Raw genomic sequence first — 19028 nt, forward strand, 5'->3', positions numbered from 1 at the left:
AAAAAGATGCATTTTTAACTTAATTATAAAATACATACAAATCATAAGGCAACAAACCAGGTGTTTATCAAGCATAAACACAGATATTTAGGCCTTGACACAGTGAAGAAATCAAATATTGCCAGCACCCTAAAAGTCCTGTTTGTACCAGACCCAATCATCACCCCTTCTCTCTTACCCAAGTGTAACCACCATCCTGAGTTTCGACATCCATAGATCAATTCTGCCTGTTTTTTAGCTTTATATAAATAGAATCAACACAGAGTGTGCTCTTTTGTGCCTGGCTTAACATTATGGCCATGCAATTCATCTGTTTTGTTGTGGGAAGCAGTGGTTGGTTCATGTTTATTGATGTACAGATTTGCATTGTTTGAGTATCCTGTAATTGATGTACCGGTTCTGCAGTTAATGGACACTCGAATTGCTTCCAGTTTTTTACGATTATGAACATTCTTAGGCATGTCTTTTGGTGCCCATATGCACACATTACTGTTAAGTGTATATTTAGGAGTGGAATTGCTGTGTCATGGAGCATCCATATGTTCAATTTTAGTAGAGATGCACAAACAGTTTTCCATCGTGGTTGTTCCAGTTCACACTCCCACTAACAGTGCTGTATATCCTAGTTAACATGTGATATTGTCGATCTGTTTAATTTTAGCCATTCTGGTGCTATGCAATGGTATCTCATTATGACTATCTTACTAGTGAGGTTGAGCTTCTTTCCACGTTTAATGACTAGTCTGATATGTTTCTGATGATGTGCCAATTCAAATATCTTGCCAATTTTTCTATGGTTTGTCTATCTACTTAGTATAGATTTGTGGGAGTCCTTTTTAAATTCTGGATACGAGCCCTTTGGAGTTATATGTGTTGCAGATATCTTCTCTAACTCTGCCTTGCATTGTAACTCTCCTCGTGGTAGCTTTTAATGAACAGAAGATCTTAATTTTAATGTAATCTAATTATCTGTCCTTGTGCCAATACCACAGCCTTAAAAGGTAATTCAGTTTTATAGTAAATCTTGAAATGTTTTGCATATGTCTTCCAGCTTTTTCTTGTTTTTCAATATTGCCTTGTCTATTCTTGGTTCATTGCATTTCCATAAACTTTAGCATTCAGTTAATGTCTGAGATTTTTTATTAGAATTGTATTAGATCTATATAGATCAAATTTGGACAGAATTGCCAACTTAGCAATCTTGAGCCTTCTGCTACATGATCATGATCTATTCCTCCATTCATTTAAGTCTTCTTTAATTTTGCTCAGCAATGTCTTATATCATTCCATGTAGAAGTCTTGCACATCTTTTGTTAGATTTATTCCTATGTGTTTGGTTTTTTTTAATGTTATTGTAAATGGCATCCTTTTAAATTTTAATTTTCTATTTATTGACAAGATTTAGAAATTTAATTGATGTTTATATTTACTGTAGACCTAGTATCCCTAATAAAGTCACATGTTTTTTGTTGTTGTTGTTTTTGAGTTGTTGTTTTTGTTTTTGAGTCTCACTCTGTCACCCAGGCTGGAGTGCAGTAATGTGATCTTGGCTCACTGCAACCTCCACCTTCTCGGTTCAAGCAATTCTCATGTCTCATCCTCCTGAATAGCTGGGATTACAGGCATATGCCACCATGCCTGGCTGTTTTTTTGGTATTTTATTAGAGATGGGGGTTTGCCATGTTGACCAGGCTGGTCTCGAACTCCTGGCTTCAAGTGATCCACCTGCCTGGACCTCCCAAAGTGCTGGGATTACAGGTGTGAGCCATCATGCCCGGTCTAAGCTCAGATGTTAATTGTAATTAATTGTAATGTTCATATGTAGATTCTTTGGGTTTATCTATGATACGCAGTCATATCATCTGTGAATAATAACAGTATTATTTATTCTGTCCCAGCCCTTATGCTTTTAATTTCCTTTTCTTGTGTTCTGTACTGGCTCTGTGCCTTTGGAGCTAATGAGGTTTTTCCCTCTTTCCTTCCAGATGAGACTGAGGCACACATTGACTATGAAGATAACTTCCCTGATGACAGATCTGTGTCATTCAGAGAGCTCATGGAGGATTCCCGGACAGAGGCAGAAGAGGACAGGAGTCAGGGAGACTCGTCTGAGAAGGCTCCAAAACAGGACCATCTGGTCTCCATTTCTGTGGGGAGAGAAAACATAGCCCAGGATAAAGGCTTTGTGCCAACCACAGGCTTGCCTGGCGCTGGGAGCAGTGTCTCTGCAGACTCGCCAGGATCGCGGCTGCTCCAGAAGCACTTGTTCTGGTTTCCTGCTGAGGCTTTCCACAAGCCTGGGTTGGAAAAGGAGGTGGATGATGACACCAAAAAGCAGTTTTCTGCTGGAGACAACCACAGTGGTGTAAAATTGGTCCCAGGTGAACCTGAAACTAAGGTGATCTATGACAACACTGATGGTCCCTTGGGGCCATTTGTGGGCAAGAATGATAGCAAGGCAGGGGATCCAGTGGTGAGCAGCAGTGATGAGTCCTGGTTAGATGGCTACCCTGTGACAGATGGGGCTTGGAGGAAGACAGAGGCAGAAGAGGAAGAAGATGGGGACAGAGGGGATGGGTCAGTAGGACTAGATGAAAACATCCTACTTACTCCTGATCAGCCCATTCTTGTGGAAGTTAAGAAGCCCTGGAGTAGCATCCTCACACCAAGCGAGGGCATGACCCATAGTTCAATTCTTCCATCTCAAATGCTAGATGTGGAAGCTTTGGCGCTCAGACCCGTGAGTGTGTCCGAGACTGAGGGCAATGGGGATGGTGACTTGACCAAGTACCAGTCAACTCTATCCTGGAGATTCACCACAGAGGAGTCTCCGATGGCCACCCTGCCCTATGAGCTTACCAGCTCCACCCTGGAGATATTAACAGCGACCACTGTCAAGCAGACACCTAACCACATCCCCTCAACGATCATGGCAACCACCCAGCCTCCAGGAGAAACCACTGCTCCTGAGATCCAGGACAGCTTCCCATACCTGCTGTCTGAAGACTTCTTCGGACAGGAAGGCCCCAGGCCGGGTACGAGGGAGGAACTTCATCCCACCTTGGAGTCCTGTGTGGGGGGCGGATGTCCTGGCCTCAGTAGAGGCCCTGTGATCGCCACCATTGTCACCGTCCTGTGCCTACTGCTGCTCCTGGCAGGTGTGGGGATGGTGTGGGGCTACCGCAAGTACCAGCACAAGAGCTCCGTGTACAAGCTGAATGTTGGCCAGCGGCAGGCTCGGCACTACCACCAGCAGATCGAGATGGAGAAGGTCTAGGCACCTTCGGAGTGGGTTCTCCCAAAGCCACTGGGGAGGAAAATAACTGTGACACATCACACTGATAATTTACTAGAGCATGACGCAGGTGGACTGGGGCTCATCATGTTTTCCTCAGCCCTTTGTTTTATAGGCTGAGAAGTGTCTCTGGAGCACCTGGGAGGGCAGGGAGGCTTTGGTGGCATCATCACTCACATCAGTGTCTTCACCATCTGCCGTGGAATTGACTACACTAATCCCAGACCTGTGCTTGGGCCCTGTTTCCAGTGTGAGGTTGAAAATCGCCCCTTCTTTCATCACAGTATTATTATTATTATTGTTTTGTTTTTGTTTTTGTTTTTGTTTTTTGAGATGGAGTCTCATGCTGTTGCCCAGGCTGGAGTGCAGTGGCACAATCTGAGCTCACTGCAACCTCTGCCTCCCAAGTTCAAGCAATTCTCCTGCCTCAGCCTCCCAAGTAGTTGGGATTACAGGCATGCACCACCATGCCCGGCTAATTTTTTTTGTATTTTTAGTAGAAATGGAGTTTCACCATGTTGGCCAGACTGGTCAAGAACGCCTGACCTCAAGTGATCCACCCTCCTTTGCCTCCCAAAGTGCTAGGATTCCAGGTGTGGGCCACATGACAGTATTACCTTTTTGAAGAAAGAAGATCACCAGCTTCATGCCCTGAAATTTTATAAATAGCCATGATAAACCAAGTGTATGAGAGCAGTATTATTTAGGACATGGATATTGAATTATTGGGAGAGGAATATGGAAGAATAATGGGTTGTTTCCTTTTAATGTTGTGATGTTGCTGAGGGCAGATGAACCAAGAGCCAGGACACAGTCCAGAAGCTCTGAGGTTTCTTTTTTCATTGTTTCTTGAAATTAGAGGGAATTTAAGACTGACATTTTATTGGGGGAGGTGAGGAATGAAGAAACACACATCCCCCTCTGTTCCCTCCATTTTGTGGGACAGCCTATCATTTATTATATTTTATTTTCAATCTTTCCTGGTTAAGGATTTGCTATTATTTTTTAAAAACAAAGTTAGCTTTGTACCAGTAAGTACCATTTCCTCTCAGAAGCAGTGGCCTAGTTGTCCTTGACCAGTCTGTGCCTAGGAATGTCTTGGAATTTTTGCCAGGACTAACAAAACTCAGTCCTTGGTTTCCTCTCTCAGGATTAACCATTTCTCTGAACTCCAGTAGAGGGAATGACACGGGAGAAAAAAAAAAAAAAAAAGAAATGTTTTCAGAGGGCCGAACACCAGGATATCAAGTATGGGCACATATTTGATGGAGAAGCAGAAGAATCTGTAAAAGAGTATGAAATGATCTGTGCTGATCTGTTCTCTAGTGTGGAAACCGGGAGCTCTGTGGAAACAGAATCCATCCTGTCTGTTGGACAACCCATTTCATGGCATCTAAATCATTTCTTAGGGTGGCTCAGCCAGTATGGTTTATGGCAGTGGTTCTCAAAGTGTGGTCCTCAGACCAGTAGCATCAGCATCACCTGGGAATTTGTTGGAGATGCAAATTCTCTAGTCCCACCCTAGACTCAGGAAACAGGAACCCTGGGAGTAGGGCCCAGTTCTCTGTGTTTTTAACAAGCCCTCCAGGTGATTTTGATGTGCACTCAAGTTTGAGAGCCTATTGGTTTATAATAAGCTCAAATGTGAACTTCAAGGCCAGCTGAACTCCTAAAGGCACAGAAGATGAGTATGTGGTGTGTGTTGTGTGGAAGTCAGGCATGGCTGTGTGCAGCTGAGGTGGCATTTGAAGCTGCCCAAATGCTACCTGCAATAGTCTCCTGTATGTTGGCACAGAAATGAAACATGTTATATTTTTCTAATATGAATCACCTTCTTGGAAATAGTTACCAGTGGTAAAAGGTGAACACAATACATTTATTTTGAGACACCATAGGAGTCTAAGTGTTTTTGTGTGGTAGAGGGAAATCCTGATCTTTTTTATGATTGAAAAATTGTTGGTGGTGTTTTACCTAAGGAAAAAATAATTCACAACATGCTTTCTACCCTGCCACCTCTTTTCAGCAAGCTTTGGAAAAATACTAGGTGAAGTAGCCATAAAGAAAAGCAGCATAATCGAAGATCTTAGTCCCCATAGTTGGGTAAAATAAAGCCTGAAGGCACCAACTAGAATACCTATGCATCAGATGAAGTCAAGAACAATAGGAATAAAATGCTTTCTGCATGTAGCCAAAGCAAAACATAATAGAATAAAAGCCAGAGACTGTATATATTTATAAATTAGATCGTAATCTACTGCAAGATAACTTTTCTATTTTTAACTATATAAAATGACCTCTGTTCCAGCATTGGGACTGTGTTAGTAACTATTATTATGGAATAACCCAAAACATTGAATTTATACCAACAAATAAATAGGCAATATTAATACATGTGTATTAATAAATTTATTACAAATTATCAATACATGTAAATGTTTTATTTGTAGATATGAACTGTGAAATAAACCCAACACATCAGTTTTTAAGATCTTATTGGTGTGGTATCCTCTAAATTAATGTTATAGAATCTAAAACTGCATGTTGAAAGGGAATGATTAAAATACTATAAATCTAAATTGTATGTCATGCATGTTTTGAGAATGGTGAATGTTTAATGCTCATGAAAATTGGGGGAGGGGGTTCTATTAACACAAAGCTTCTGAGATATTTAAAATAAATAATTATTGCCCCAACAGTTGCTGAATGTATTTTATTTCTAGGCTACTGCACCATGGTTTAAAAAAAAAAAAAAATCTCACTGGGCACAGTGGCTCACACTGGTAATCCCAGTACATTGGGAGGCTGAGGCAGGCAGATCACTTGAGGTCAGGAGTTCGAGACCAGCCTGGCCAACATGGTGAAACCTTTTCTGTACTAAAAATACAAAAATTAGCTGGGCGTGGTAGTGCACGCTTGTAGTACCAGCTACTCGGGAGGCTGTGGCAGGAGAACTGCTTGAACGGGGAGGTGGAGGTTGCAGTGAACTGAGATCATGCTACTGCACTCCAGTCTGGGGGGACAGAGCAAGGCTCCATCTAAAAAAAAAAAAAAAAAAAAAATTCTCTAGTAATCTTGAAAATAATGTCTTAATACTTACTATATCTAAGATCTAAGATTGTCCTTTCTAAACCTACCTCTCAGCTGTGTTACCTCCTGCAGCAGGATTTTAGGGACGTTTGTGGCACTCTTGCCCCTCCTCCCTCCCTACTTCCCTCTTCCTTGCCCCAACCAGAGACCACTCACTTCACTGCAACGAAACACCCAGGACCTCACTATTCAAAGTGTGGCTCCTGCCCCGGTAGCCCAGGCACTGCAAGCAAGTACACAATCTCAGGCCGCACCCCAGGACTGCTGAATCAGGATCTGCATCTAACAGGATGCCCAGGTGGCGGGCATGAATGGTAAAGCTTGAGAAGCGCTGGCCTAAGAGAGAACTGATTATCCCCTTTCTCTTCACAGGACACTCAAAGGAGTAATTAGAGGGTTAGCTGAAGGGACTGTTCACAAAGGTGTGGGGAGAGTTAGGGGAACCATCAAGGGATGGTGGGGACCTGTTAGGGAGCCAACAAGAGCTCAGCAATAGGAAAGGCCCTGCAGGACAAGGGCTCTGGCCTCAAAGAGAATGCAGCCAGTGTCCAACTGTGGCCTGGAGGAAGCAAAGATTTTAAGGACCCAGACCTTGTCTCACCCTGCCATCTCTTGCTGGCATGTCCCAGTGGCAACTGGAAATCCGAGGGTGAAGTCGTCCAGGCAATGGAACCATAGAGGTCAGGCTCCTGGGACACCAGGCATGTTGGACGGGCATGTTGGAAGAGATGTGGAAGGGCAACTAGCAAATCCAGCTCAGACACCATCAGCACCAATCCCATCTGCCTTACGTCCATTTTCACGTCCATGACCACCACAGATCCATGCCTCCCAAGCCTTCCAATGTTGTGGACATTGTTGATGCCCCTCCCAGGTCCCCTTTGCTAGGTAGGTGAACCCATCTTCCAGCTGCCCTGAGTGTTGGCTGCTAAAATGCTCATAAGCACATAAGTGTACCCTTCCAGTGCAGAGAAATGCCCTTGGCCTACTGGGAGTTCCCTCACCCAAGAAGTTAGACCACCTTATACTCTGCTAGGGCAGCCTATAACCAATGACCAGCTGTCATGGGAATGCAAAAGGCTGGCCTCCTTGCCTCAAGGTGGGACCAACTCCAATGTGATTCATGCTCCAGAGCTCCCATGAGATCAGGCTGAAGCCAGTCTCCAACTGAAGACACATCCTTACTAGCTCCTTCCTGCTTCCCTCACACCCCTTCTCTTGAGAGCACCGCATCACTTCCCTTGCTTCAAAGGATTCTGACCTAAGACATCCATCAACTCAACTGTTATTCCCTGCACCTCCTCTCCTCCTCAGTCCAGATTTTTTCACCACATCCTCTGGAATTCTTGGGCTCATCTCCATGTCCTCCACCTCTTCTTCAGACAGCTGTTTGAACTCTCCATCACGTGGACTTCTTTTTGTGCTGGCTGGTTCCTCACTCTTTCCACCTGCCTCCTTCTACTATTCTTTCTCCTGCCTGCCCCTTAGTGGCATGCATGGAGCATAGTTGCTGTTGACAGTCACACCTGAAGATGCGTTGGGTCCCTGTCTGAAACAGATTCCAAATGTTTTTCCTAGTGGGATTCCAGATCTCCTCTGAAAGACAATCTTCCTGGGGAGAGGCATGAGCCTCTACTGCCCGACAGGACCTCAGCCAGCTCATGGCTAGCAAGGACCAGTCCTCCTGCATGAGATCCAGGAGTCCCTGGTGTGAAGTTTCTACTTTGTTAGATGAATGTCAGAAATTTCACAGACCTGAGAAAACAGAGCTCATTATAACACAGCTTCTAGAATGTGGTGAAGACATCCCCGTCCAGTGGATAGAACAGAAAATAGAGAATAAGCAAAGTAAAACATTTAATGTGATGTAAAAAAACAAAAAGCTTTTGTTTTCAACTATTTTCTGAGTTCTAATTTTCAACAAGAGTGAGCTTGTACATACCACACTAACCCAAAGAGAGGAGGCAGAGAAAGACATCAGCAGTGGCCTTTGGAGTTTGGCCTACTGACTGCCACCCTAAAGTGGGAGATAAAACTCTGGAATCTTTATCTTGTGTCTGTTGGCCAAATTGCTTACTTCCTTCCTATTCTCTTCTTATAAAATGAGGCACTAATATCTTACCTGCTAGCTCCAAGAGGATATACAGCCAACTCATTCATTCAACAAGCAACGAAAGTCAGCTATTTGTGTGGGGACAATGTCAGGTGCCAGGATATGTGGCCGGCTAAGGATAACCATGGCTGCTCTTGATTCTTATTTCTGGGGTAGGAGTGGGTCAGTCAAGGCAAAGCCGGGCTGTCATGGTGTCTTCTCTTTCAGGGAGATGTCATGGGGACAGGCATGGGGATCGGTCTTGCCCCTGGCTGCAGGCACAGGAAGTCCCATGCATAAAACCTTTGGCTGAGGCTTACTTAAGGTTCCTTTCCGTTTTTTCTTTGCTCCCTTGTACATAGTTTAAACTCTCCACACTAGGTCATTCAGGCCTGGAGTCACCAGAAAAAAAGAAGTCCCTGTTTGGGGGATGGCAGATGATCAAGAGTTCAGACAGCTGCGATGAAGGATTAGTTGTGGGTTTTTCTCAGTGCCTTGCTACAAACTGTGTTGCAGTTCCATGTTCCGACACTATTAAATAATGTTTTCTCTGGCACCGATCCACCTTTTCCCTACAGTTTAAGTATTGATTTTTTTTTTTTAACTGAAGTGGCTTCGGTTTACAGCTCACATTTAAAACTTAGAAACGTTATTTCCATAAATGTTGGCAGAAACCGGTCACTGTTTATTCCACCAGCAGTCATAATAAACCCCTTCGCACTGACAATCTAACAAATCATTTTCTGTTTGCCACTGAGGTGGGTTCAATAAAATTTTTGTGCTCTTAAAATTCCCCTAATAAGAACTGAAAGCACACATTTCCTTCCTAAGGCAGCCCTTGTGGTCAGTGCTCGCAGTGGCTCTCTTTCTGAATTCCAGAGGTGAGCACAACAGGTTAGTTGTAGTAATTAGAAAGTCTCAAAAATCAGGAAGATATTAGTATGTTGCGTATGTTGGTATGTGCTCACTTCGGTCAGTTAGTCACTTTTAATTACATGTGTGTACACAAACCTCCCCTCAGCCCTTCACTTCTCCGCAAGTCAAATGTGAACAGTAGCAGTGGCCACAAGGAGTATCTTTAGACCCTTCCCAGCGGGTGCCTCCTGCTTGGATGCCCTGAGTGGCAATGGGGCTGGACAGATGCCCCACCACGATGGGCGGCCTCCCCACCAGCCTGCAGAACCAAAGAGCAACCACTGAACTCCATGCTGATGGGCCAAAGGACAAGCGAGGCATCTTACAGCGGGCCTGGAAGCTCCCACAAAGCTTACAAATGTGTTTGTTTTTTTCAAGACAGGCCAGACTGAGGCTGAACCAATGGGATCTCAATCCAGGAATCTTCTAGGCTCTTCCAAGAAACACAGGGAGGTGTTGGGTTGAGGTCATTGAGTGCAGCCTGCACATCAGGGTTTCACGGTAGGTTTGGAAGAACCAGCCCACTTTTTTTTTTTTTTTTTTTTTTTTTTAAGGTTTGGTTTCCTTTGAAATAGAAATTTTGGTAACTCAGCTCCACAGCCTTCAATCAAAGCAAAGTACTGACAATATTGACTGTACTATCACCAGGGTCCTCAGGGGACATCGCTAGGGTAGGGGTGGAGGTGCTTTTCAATCCCCAGTGAAAGGAGGCCAACTTCAGAGAGTAAACGAGGACCCCCTACCATGCCAACTCAACCCATATGTGGAACAACATCATGTACAGAAAGCTCACCCCAAGCTCACAAGACAAGGACCCAACGGGACCTCTGCAGGGCACAGAGGTGGAGTAAGTCACAACACCCAACCCAGCCTGGGTCCCTGTGGACGTCGGCTTTCATTGTCTCACACAGCTGGGAAGGACATTGCAGCCCAGGGCTATAAGGGGAGTTCACAGCTGCTGGGCACACTATCTACAGACTCAGGAATCCCGGAACAGGGCGTCCACTCGCTGGGTCCTCCACTACTTTCTAGTCCTGTCTCATCACCCTCTTCCCCACTGAGTTCAAAAGGAAGTTTCTCTGGTAAAGTAGAGGGTGGGGTGAGGAAATAAAGGAGAACCCGGCATCCCGTGGGCAAAGGCCATCTCCCCCAGCAGGAAGCCACATAAGATCTGACGCATCGCTGGGATTGGGGGGCTGCTGTGGACATGGTGCATCCACCAGTAATAACACTGACTCTTCGGGTCAAACACCCCCGCTGGGAGTACAGACTCTGGGGACATGGGCAACTTCAGCCCAAGACAGAAGTGGTAGGGGACTGTCCTGGGTTGGCCACCCTCAAAAGAGAACCTGATGCAGGGATTCTTGTGCAGGTGAGTGAGGACATGGTGTCAGAGGGATGAGGGAAGCAGGATAGAACTGAAGGAGAAACAGAAGGATGCGCCCAAGTTCCCCGAGGTTGGTAGTGTTCTGAGGGATAAGGAAAGCCCAGAAAAAGCACAGTGTGTGAGTGTTCCACCCCAATTAACCACCATTACACAAAAACCCAAACACTCTATCCTTTTATTCCTTCCCAGGCTATTGCAGGAAAAGTCTTGTTTCCCAAATGCTGTGCCTTTCTCCTCTTGCCTTCAACCCTGGAGGGGCCCAACTACGCAAGTGGCTTCTTTGGGGAAGGGAATGAGCCTGAATAAAGAAAGCTCAGCTTCCAGAACACCACACTCTCTTGGTTTTCTCTGACCTTAAGGTAACTCCTTCTCAGTCTCTTTGGCTGATTTCCGATTTCCCAGAGAGCCCAAGGGCTCCATCCATGGCTCTTTTCTGTTGCTTCTCCGTAATACTCAGAGACAATCTCAGTGGCCCCTCCGGCCGCATGGCTTTAAAGGCCACTGACATGCTGATGGTTCAGTAGGGGGCGCTGTGGTGCCCTCCAGATCCCTTCACAGAGCCAGTTCCCAGGACCCCACACCCACCAACACACTACCATGCATGGTAGCCGCCAGATGCCTACAGCCTCTTTTCCAGAGACTTGCCCTCAACTGAAGCCACTTGCCTTCAAATGTACCAGCACTCCCAGAGAACTTCTCACAGCCAATAAATGACTGATAGAGGCTTTCACAGGTTCCGAGAGCACCCCCCACAATAAACCAAGTGCATTAAGATCCCTGTCTCGAGCTCTGCTGCAGACCTGACCTGAGAAAACTCTCCACTTTGATTTGCAGCCAGAACCTCCCATTCCAACCACAGACAGCCTGCTTTGCACCAAATTCCTTACTTACCCAGCCCATCCTTCCGTTTCAGTAACTGGTAACTCCATCTTTCCTGCTATTCAGGCCGAAAACCTTAATGTCATCATTAACTCTTCCTTCTCTTACACTGCACATTCAACCTCTCAGCAAATCCTATTGGCTCTGCTTTCAAAATAAATCTAGAGATTTGGCCACTTCTGTTGCTGTGGCCCAGGCCCAAGACTGGAATCTTGCAGCAGCTTCCTAACAGGTCTTCCCTCTTCCTTCTGCCCTTGTCCACTAAAGTTTTTCACAATATGGCAGCTAGAATGACCCTTGCAAAATATAAATCAATCAAGGCACTCCTCTGTTCAAACCCTCCAGTGGCTCCCATCTCACTCAGCAGAAGCCAAGTCAAGGCCCTCCACCACCTGACCTCCTCCCCAGCCGTCTCTCCTTCCATTCTCCCCTGCCCATGACTCTGCTGGGTCTCCCTGCTCTTCCCTGACCATGCAGAGCAGGGGCACTGCACATCCTGTTCCTCTGCCTTGAATGCCTTGGCCAGGATCCACTTCCCGTCTCTGCTCTAATGTCACTTTCCCAGTGAGGCCCCATTTAAAACTGCAGCCTCATCTCTAGGATTTCTTACTCCCTCCCCTGCTTTATTTTTCTCCATAGCAATTATCACTATATGATACCTTGTATATATTTATTCCTATGTATTGGCTATCTCTTTCTCCCTGTAGAATGTAAGCTCCATGAGCACAGGGAACTTTCCCGTTATTCAGTGAAGTATCTGTAGTTCCCTGGTCAATGCCTAGCACACAGTAGGTACTCAATAAACATTTACTGAAAGAATAAATGAAACTAGACAGCTCTGACTTTCTTCTTTTTCCATCTCGGAGACTTATAACTAAGCATTGTCCTCAAATGGGATTGGCCAACCGTTGTAATTTTGGAGCTGCGAAGTGGGGCAAAAGCCACATTTCTGTACTCTACACTCTCTACTCAACTTGTTTTTCAGTGGGTGCTAGAACTGGTACAAGTCAGACCAAGTGAAGACCACTGTGAGGCTGGAGAAATTTAGCCTTTGTCTTCCACCATCTTTCCTGGATGGGGAGAAAGGAGACTAAAATCTGGAAGAGCAAACAAGCCAAAGGAGGTTTTCACAATTATCATCTTTTAGGAAGGTTTTTCTTATTTAAAAAATAATACTGATTTTCTGGGGAAAAAAAAAAGAAACAAAACAAAAAAACAAGCCAGAGAAGACTGTCCTTCAAACCAAAATGGTGAGAAAGTCAGGCATGAACACAGGGAAGACAAGTGTGAACATGAGAAAGACAGGGGTGAAGGTGTGAAAACAGATGTGAGGATAAGAAGACAGATGTAAAGGTGAGAAAGAGGCCGGGCACGGTGGCTCACACCTGTAATCCCAGCACTGTGGGAGGCCAAGGCAGGTGGATCACCTGAAGTCAAGAGTTCAAGACCAGCCTGGCCAACATGGCGAAACCCCGTCTCTACTGAAAATACAAAATTAGCCAGGCATGGTGGTACATGCCCGTAATCCCAGGTACTTGGGAGGCTGAGGCAGGAGAATCGCTTGAACCCAGGAGGCAGAGGTTGCAGTGAGCCGAGAACGTGCCAAAGGACTCCAGCCTGGGCGACACAGCGAGACTCCATCTCAAAAAGAAGGTAAGGAAGATAGGTGTGAACACGAGGTGGCAGGTGTGAAGACGGGAAAGGCAGGCTCACCCCTGGTGACATGTAGTGAGAGAGACGGGGGCTTCCCGTTCACTTCGGAGAGTAAAGGGAAGGCTCTGAGGTATCAACAGCCTGGGCTGTTGGGAAAAGGACGAAGAATCTGTGTTTCCTGAACGTCAACAGGAAGTCTGGTTGCTGTGGGCTAGCTGGTCTCCTCCAGTTCTAAGAGGTCATCCACGTATTCCACAACTTCTCCCTGTGAGAGACAACAGGACAACTTTGTTAAATGGGCTCATTGGACTTTTAAAAGTGCTGATGAGCAGAAAGAGTATCCCGAGAGGCCATTGCCACTGTCTGCTTTGGCTGAAACAGGTTTCCTCTGCTGGTCTGGGGCCCAGAGGACCTGATTTCTCCCTGTGGAGGGGACCTCGGCTTTCACTCCATTTGAACTTGCTAACAAGTGCTCTGCGAGATCCGCCAACATGCTGTGTGAGGCAGACAGCCCAGCCTGTGAACAGCTCTACCAAGTGCCCCTCCTGTGTGCATCTCTGCCTACTCCTCTTCCTCCCCTCTCACGTGCAGGTCTCCCACAGGAACACTTTCTATCTGTTCCCTTTCTGCCTTGACCACCAGAACACAAACTTCTCAAGGACCAGGGCCTGGCTTGATTCTTCTTCTCCAGAGCCCAGCACACAGAAGGTGCTCAATAAATATGTTGAAGAATGAATGATTGAGTGCATGCATACATATTGCTGGTATGACTGAAGCAATCACCCCTCTTACAGGAGAGACACACAGGGACAGTGGGATCCACTTGCCCAGTGTCGGTACCAGGAGCTCACCTGCTCCCTCCTGCAATCAGCCTTACACTTCAACTTGAAGCAGCCCAGCACCCTTCCCAATTTCTTCTCCGCATTGACTTCTCTCCTATAACCCTCCTGGACCACCAGCTGATGACACCCTTTCTCTTTTCTGCAGAGAATGAGTGAATGACCAAGGCTGAGGCACCTTCCGTAAGAGTCAGCACAGACCGGCCCCACCACCCCTGCTAAAGCTCGACCCCTTCACTGAGCTCACCATCCCAGGCCAGAGTTGGCTCCTTTTGATGTTTTAACACAGAGAAATTTATACAAATCTTGCAGCATTTGGGAATAACTGGAAAACCTATCAAGTACATGAGACACAAATGGGAGTCTTAGTATTATCATCAAATACTTCTACTATGTCATGCCTGAGATTAGAAACTCAAATTGTAACAGTAGAACACTATGGCTTGGAAAAAGTGTTTTTCAGTTGCTTTCTAGACCCCAAAAGGAAAACACAGCATAGTAGAGGGATTATGTGTATAGCCACAACTTCTGCTTAGGGAGTTACTATATCCTGCTGTGTGTCTGTTGTGACTTGTGGGATGATGGTATTACTTGCTTTTAGCTCACTAGTAACGAGTGCCCGAGGCAGCACAGAGGAAAGAACTGCATCCCCTGCATGGCTGTTGTAGTGAATACTGCTGGGGCCTCGCTCAGATCTCCTCCCCAGCGCACCCATCCCCAACTCCGGCGAGGGCTGTTTGCTAATGGCTGGCAGCTGCCCCATCTCTGGGCAATTGCTTTTGGCCAAAAAACAACAACAAAAAAACAACAGCAGTCTTGCCAGAGAGGCTACACACCAGCCCCTCCTGACAACAAAGAATGAATGACAGACTGATAAGGGGGACTACAAAAGGCAGGAACAACTCTGCGGTGCAATTCCTGCTCCAGAGTCCCCCGTGGGAGCAGGCGAAGCTTGACTCCAGCTGAGATCACATCTTTGTTGAGCTCCTTCCTCTGACCCTCATTCTGTTCTTACCTGAGAGCACTCCCTCAATAAATCCTTCCAACAAATTATATTCTGTTTCTTTGGACTTTCCTGAAGCAAACAACCATCAGAACTTGAAACCTGAAGCATCTATTTCAGCCTGTTTTAAAAAGTTTCTGAAACTGTAATAAACCTCTGCAAAATTTTGAACCAGTGTGTAGACTTTCAGGAGTGCTTATACACATTTCAATGCCAGAAAGATAATAAGGAAGAATGCCACACATATCAGCAGGTAAAGTAGTAGTATGTCCTTTGGAAAATGGAAGGATTAAACTAAGAATTTTATGATTTTGGTTATATTTTCATTTCAGAGTATTACTTGCCATAATTTGGTATATAGTAAGAAAATGGTTCATTCTTTAGAGATGGATTAGTTCTTTCACAATTCTAAAGCCTCAATTAATAAGCAAACTACTCCAGAACCTTCAACAAAGTCCTTTTATCTTGAAAGTGCCAAATCCAAGAATCCTAGGAATTTTAAAGCCTGCAATAAGCTTGGTGTGTTCATTAGATGATTACTAACCCTCTGTGTGACTATGAGCAAGGCACTCTATCTTTCTGAGTTTGTTTCCTTATCTGTGACATGACAGAGCTTTACTGAATCCTGTGAAAAATCTCTTCGTGTTCTAATATCTACGATTTGCTTTCTATATATGTTGTTCTTATACATCAGAAGTCTTCAAAGTGTTCACAGCCTTAGACCAGGAATTTCACCACTGGGAATTTTTTCTAAGGAAATGATTAGAGAAGAAGTAAACAATTTAGTCCCTGCTATGCTATTTGTAAAAGCAAAAAAGTTAGAAGCAAACTAAATGCCTACAAAAAGGCTATATTTCTAAAAATTCTATATCATATAATAGTAGTCACAAAAAAGTCATGTTTATAATGAATATTAACTAATAAGGGAAACAAAAATCATGTGACCATCTCAATAGATGCAGAAAAAGCATTTGACAAAATAATGATTTATTTCAAGGGTACCAAGACAATTCAATGGTGAAAAAGTCTTTTCAACAAATAGTGCTGTAACAACTGGCTATTCACGTTCAAGAGAATGAAACTAGACCTCTTCCTAATATCATACATAAAATTAACTCAAATGGGTTGTAAATTTAAATGCAGGAGATAAAACTATAAAAATCATAGCAGTAAAAATCAGGAGTAAATCTTTGTGACCTTGGATTAGGCAATGGTTTCTTAGATATAACACACAAAACAAAAGCAACAAAAGAAAGAACAGATAAATGAATTTCATCAAATTCGAAAACTTGTGCTTCAAGACACCATTTAGAAAGTGAAAAAACCCACAGATTGTGAGAAAATATCTACAATTCATATATCTGATAAGGAACTTATAACTAGAATATCTAAAGAACTTCTACAACACAACAATAAAAAGATAAATAACAATTTTAAAGTGGACAAAAGATTTGAATAGACATTTCTTCAAAGATATACAAATGGCCAATCATGAAAGGATGCTCAACATAATTAGTCACTAAGAAGGTGCAAATCAAGCTGGGCGCAGTGGCTCACACCTGTAATCCCAGCATTTTGGGAGGCTGAGGCGGGTGGATCGCCTAAGGTCAGGAATTCGAGACCAGCCTGGCCAACATAGTGAAACCCCATTTCTACTAACAATACAAAAAATTAGCTGGGCATGGTGGTGCGCACCTGTAATCCCAGCTACAGTGGCTGAGGCAAGAGAATTGCTTGAACCTGGGAGGCAGAGGTTGCAGTGAGCCAAGATCGCACCATTGCACTCCAGCCTGGGCAATAAGAGTGAAACTCTGTCTCAAAACAAACAAACAAACAAAGTGCAAGTTGGAACCACAATGAAATACTACTTACATCCACTGGCATGACTATTAATAAAAAAGACAATATTAAGTTTTGTTGAAGACATTGCAAAGTTGGAACTCTCATACACTGCTGATGGGAATGTAAATGGTACAGCCACTTTGAAAAACAGTTTGGCAGTTTCTCAACAGGTTAAACCGTTACCATATGGCCCAGCAATTCCATTCCTAGGTATGTACCTGATTTGGTTTGGATATTTGTCCCCTCCAAATCTCAAGTTGAAATGTAATCTCCAGTGTTGGAAGTGGGGCCTGGTGGAAGGTATTCAGGTCAGGGGGCAGATGCCTCAAAAATGTCTTGGTGCTCTCCTCAAGATAATAAGTGAGTTCTCACTCTGAGTTCACACGAGATCTAGTTGTTTAAAAGAGTGTGGCACTGCTCTTGCCATGTGACATATGGCAGCTCCCCCTTTGCCATGACCATAAGCTTCCTGAGACGTCACCAGAGGCCGAGCAGATGCCATTGCCACACTTCCTGTGCCACCATGCCCAGCTAATTTTTAAATTTTCTGTAGAGACAGAGTCTCACTATGTTACTCAGGCTAGTCCTGGGCTCAAGCAATCCTCCTGCCTTGGCCTCCCAAAATGCTGGGATTACAGGCATGAGCCACTGCACCCAACCAGGTATTTCTTTACAGTGATGCAAAAATGGCCTAACATGATACCTATGTATATACTCCTACGTATAAAAAAAAAACTGGAAAGCTTATGTTCAAACAAAAATTTGTACACAAATGGTCATAGCATCATTATTCAAAATAGCCAAAAAGTGGAACCAACCCAAACATCCATCAACTGAAGAAAGGAGAAACAGAATGTGATATATCCATACAGAAGAATATTACTTGGTAGTACAAAGGAAATTTTACAGGTAACATGTTCAACATGGCTGAACTTTGAAAACATATGCTCAGTGAAAGAAGCCACTCACAAAAGACCACATACCCTATGATTCCATTTATATGGAATGGCCACAACAGGAGAATCAACAGAAACTGAAAGTAGATTAGGATATTCCAGGGGCTAGAGGTGGAGGCAGGAGTGGGAACGTTGGCCCGGAGGAGAAATGGGAAGTGACTTAGCGATGGAGTTTCTTTTGGGGGCGATAAAAATGTTCTAAAGTTAAATAACAGTGATGGATGCAAAATTTTGTGGATATAGTAAGTACCACTGAATTATATACTTTAAAAAGGAGCACTTTACTGTATGTGAATAACATCTAAATAAAGCTGGTTTAGAAAAATATAACAAGAGAAACTGCTCATATTATAATATCAAGTGAAAAAGTCATGAGACATAATTATAGCTGAGTTTATAATAAATATATAGAAAAACATAAATTTAAAACTATAAATTTTTTTTCTTTAATAATAAAAAACAATGGAAAGATATATACCAAAACATCCATAGTAGCCTGCCTCTAGATAACTGGGAACTCAACTCCTCCTACCTTTTCTAAATATATATATATATATATATATATATATATATATTTTTTTTTTTTTTTTTTTTTTTTTTTTTTTTGAGACGGAGTCTCACTCTGTCGCCCAGGCCGGAGTGCAGTGGCCGGATCTCAGCTCACTGCAAGCTCCGCCTCCCGGGTTTACGCCATTCTCCTGCCTCAGCCTCCCGAGTAGCTGCAACTAAAGGCGCCCGCCACCTCGCCCGGCTAGTTTTTTTGTATTTTTTTAGTAGAGATGGTAGAGATGGGGTTTTACCGTGTTGGCCAGGATGGTCTTGATCTCCTGACCTCATGACCCGCCCGTCTCGGCCTCCCACAGTGCTGGGATTACAGGCTTGAGCCACCGTGCCCTGCCTCTAAATATATTTTTCTATACTTTCCTTTTATTTTTTTTTTTTTTTTTTGAGGCAGGGTCTTACTCCAATTGCCGAGTCTGGAGTGCAATGGCGCAATATCAGCCTCAACCTCCACAGACTCCTTCAGCCTCCCAAGTAGCTGGGACTACAGGTGCACTCCACCACACCTAGTTAATTTTT

The 19028-nt window shown here is 44.2% G+C and overlaps 2 protein-coding genes across 2 annotated transcripts in view; one reads left to right on the forward strand and one right to left on the reverse strand.

Annotated features, from left to right (window-relative positions):
* Positions 1-5990, forward strand: part of SUSD5 (sushi domain containing 5) — a 68587-nt gene extending 62597 nt beyond the window's left edge. The window contains exon 5 of the mRNA XM_050779417.1: positions 1986-5990. Within this exon, the coding sequence (XP_050635374.1) occupies positions 1986-3277 (1292 nt within the window). The 3' untranslated portion in view covers positions 3278-5990. The remainder of the gene's footprint in view (positions 1-1985) is intronic.
* Positions 5991-8222: 2232 nt separating this feature from the next.
* The window catches only part of CRTAP (cartilage associated protein), a 31874-nt gene continuing 21068 nt past the window's right edge, over positions 8223-19028 (reverse strand). The window contains 1 exon segment of the mRNA XM_050779405.1: positions 8223-13573. Within this exon segment, the coding sequence (XP_050635362.1) occupies positions 13520-13573 (54 nt within the window). The 3' untranslated portion in view covers positions 8223-13519.

This window comes from Macaca thibetana, chromosome 2 (assembly GCF_024542745.1).
Source record: "Macaca thibetana thibetana isolate TM-01 chromosome 2, ASM2454274v1, whole genome shotgun sequence".
NCBI classification, from domain to species: Eukaryota; Metazoa; Chordata; class Mammalia; order Primates; family Cercopithecidae; genus Macaca; species Macaca thibetana.